The 1,408-nt window shown below is 51.8% G+C and overlaps 1 protein-coding gene across 1 annotated transcript; it reads right to left on the minus strand.

The window, feature by feature from the left end:
- Positions 1-456: 456 nt before the first annotated feature.
- LOC120681251 lies at positions 457-1,178 on the minus strand. The gene is made up of 4 exons (XM_039962763.1): positions 1,160-1,178; positions 827-1,045; positions 620-701; positions 457-514 (listed from the first exon to the last, which is right to left on the minus strand). Exons 1-4 carry the CDS (start codon positions 1,176-1,178, stop codon positions 457-459), a joined length of 378 nt encoding a protein of 125 aa, XP_039818697.1.
- Positions 1,179-1,408: the final 230 nt, after the last annotated feature.

Here is a 1,408-nt window from a genome sequence, read left to right on the forward strand (position 1 = left end):
CTGCAGTGACAATCCAAAAACGAAACAAAACGAAACCCAGGTACCGTCAAAGTCCATTTCCACAGAAGAAAATAAATAAACAATAGGTGCCCCTGTTTCGCATGCTGCTAGCATAAATCTTAAGTTACTAAGCTCAAAGTTATGACCTATTGTGCTTCATTAATGTTTACGATCTCAATGTTTGGCCCTAACCTAGCATACAGATCCAAAAAGCAAAACTAGTAGTCCACAATTCAACTTCTCTGTGGATCCTCCACAATTGAAACAACCACACAGATGCAAGAGCAAAACTAGTAACACATGTTTGCTATAGATCAAACAACACAAAGATGTACAGACAAGAACAACCAGGATCCGACTATTGTGCAAAATTTCAGATCCATATCAGAGAACAACTACGGTATAGGTTTATGCATAGGCTAAAAATAGCAGGATCACAACCTGACGATGGCCCTCCTACACCTCGACCTCCCAGTCGTCGCTGTCATCAAAATCACCAAATGCAGCCTCTTCACTGCAACAATCACCAACAAAAAACAGATGGCAACATCAACAATGCTAGAATCACACGTCCTCATTCATCTCGACACAAACCGAATCGACCAAAGAAGCGGCGCACCATTGCCGCAGGTAGTCGGGGCTGCTGCTCCCGACGAGGCGGAGGGTGCGCTTCCCTACGTTCTTCCTGCACGCGGACACCGCAAATACCACGGAGCAAATCCATCAAAATTACCAAATAACTCCCCAAAATTTATCTCCGCGAGCGTGCGTACAACCCAGCAAGCAGGAGCGCGAAGCAACAGAGCATACCCGAGGGGCGGACGACGGCCGATGAGGGGGCGGCGGTTGAACGGCGACTTGAAGCGGACGTAGCGAAGGTCGTCATCGTCGTAGAAGTCGTAATCCACAGCCCTGTCCATCTTGGCGAGATACTTCTTGACCTTGTTCGCGGCGACGCCGGCTCCCCCCCTCGCCTCCGACTTGGGGATCCCGCGCGGGTGCAAGCCCTGCACGACCTCGAAGAACCCAGCACTCCCGTATCCATCTGCAACCCCGATCGAGGCACGAAATTAAATTGGTCAGCAACAAGCGACCGAACCAAAGGAAAACCGAATCAAAAGCACGTCGGGATGATCAGAGGCGGATTGGGTCAGCGTACATCTCTGGGAGAAGGCCATGGCGGAGGGGGAAGCCACCTTGGTGTGGGAACCCTAACCTCCCGTCGCGGTAGCCGGTGGGGACAAAGCGAAGAGGCTGAGACGATGGGTTGAGTGGGTGCGGAAATGGTCGGCGAGGTGGGATGGGTTTGGAAGATGGTGGAGGAGGGGGTTTAGCAGAACTCCCTCTTTGTGGGGAGGCCACGTGACATGTACGGAGCAAGGCACGAGCTCGCCCTTCGGTGGGGCTT

The sequence above is a fragment of the Panicum virgatum genome, chromosome 7N, assembly GCF_016808335.1.
Source record: "Panicum virgatum strain AP13 chromosome 7N, P.virgatum_v5, whole genome shotgun sequence".
Classification (NCBI taxonomy): Eukaryota; Viridiplantae; Streptophyta; class Magnoliopsida; order Poales; family Poaceae; genus Panicum; species Panicum virgatum.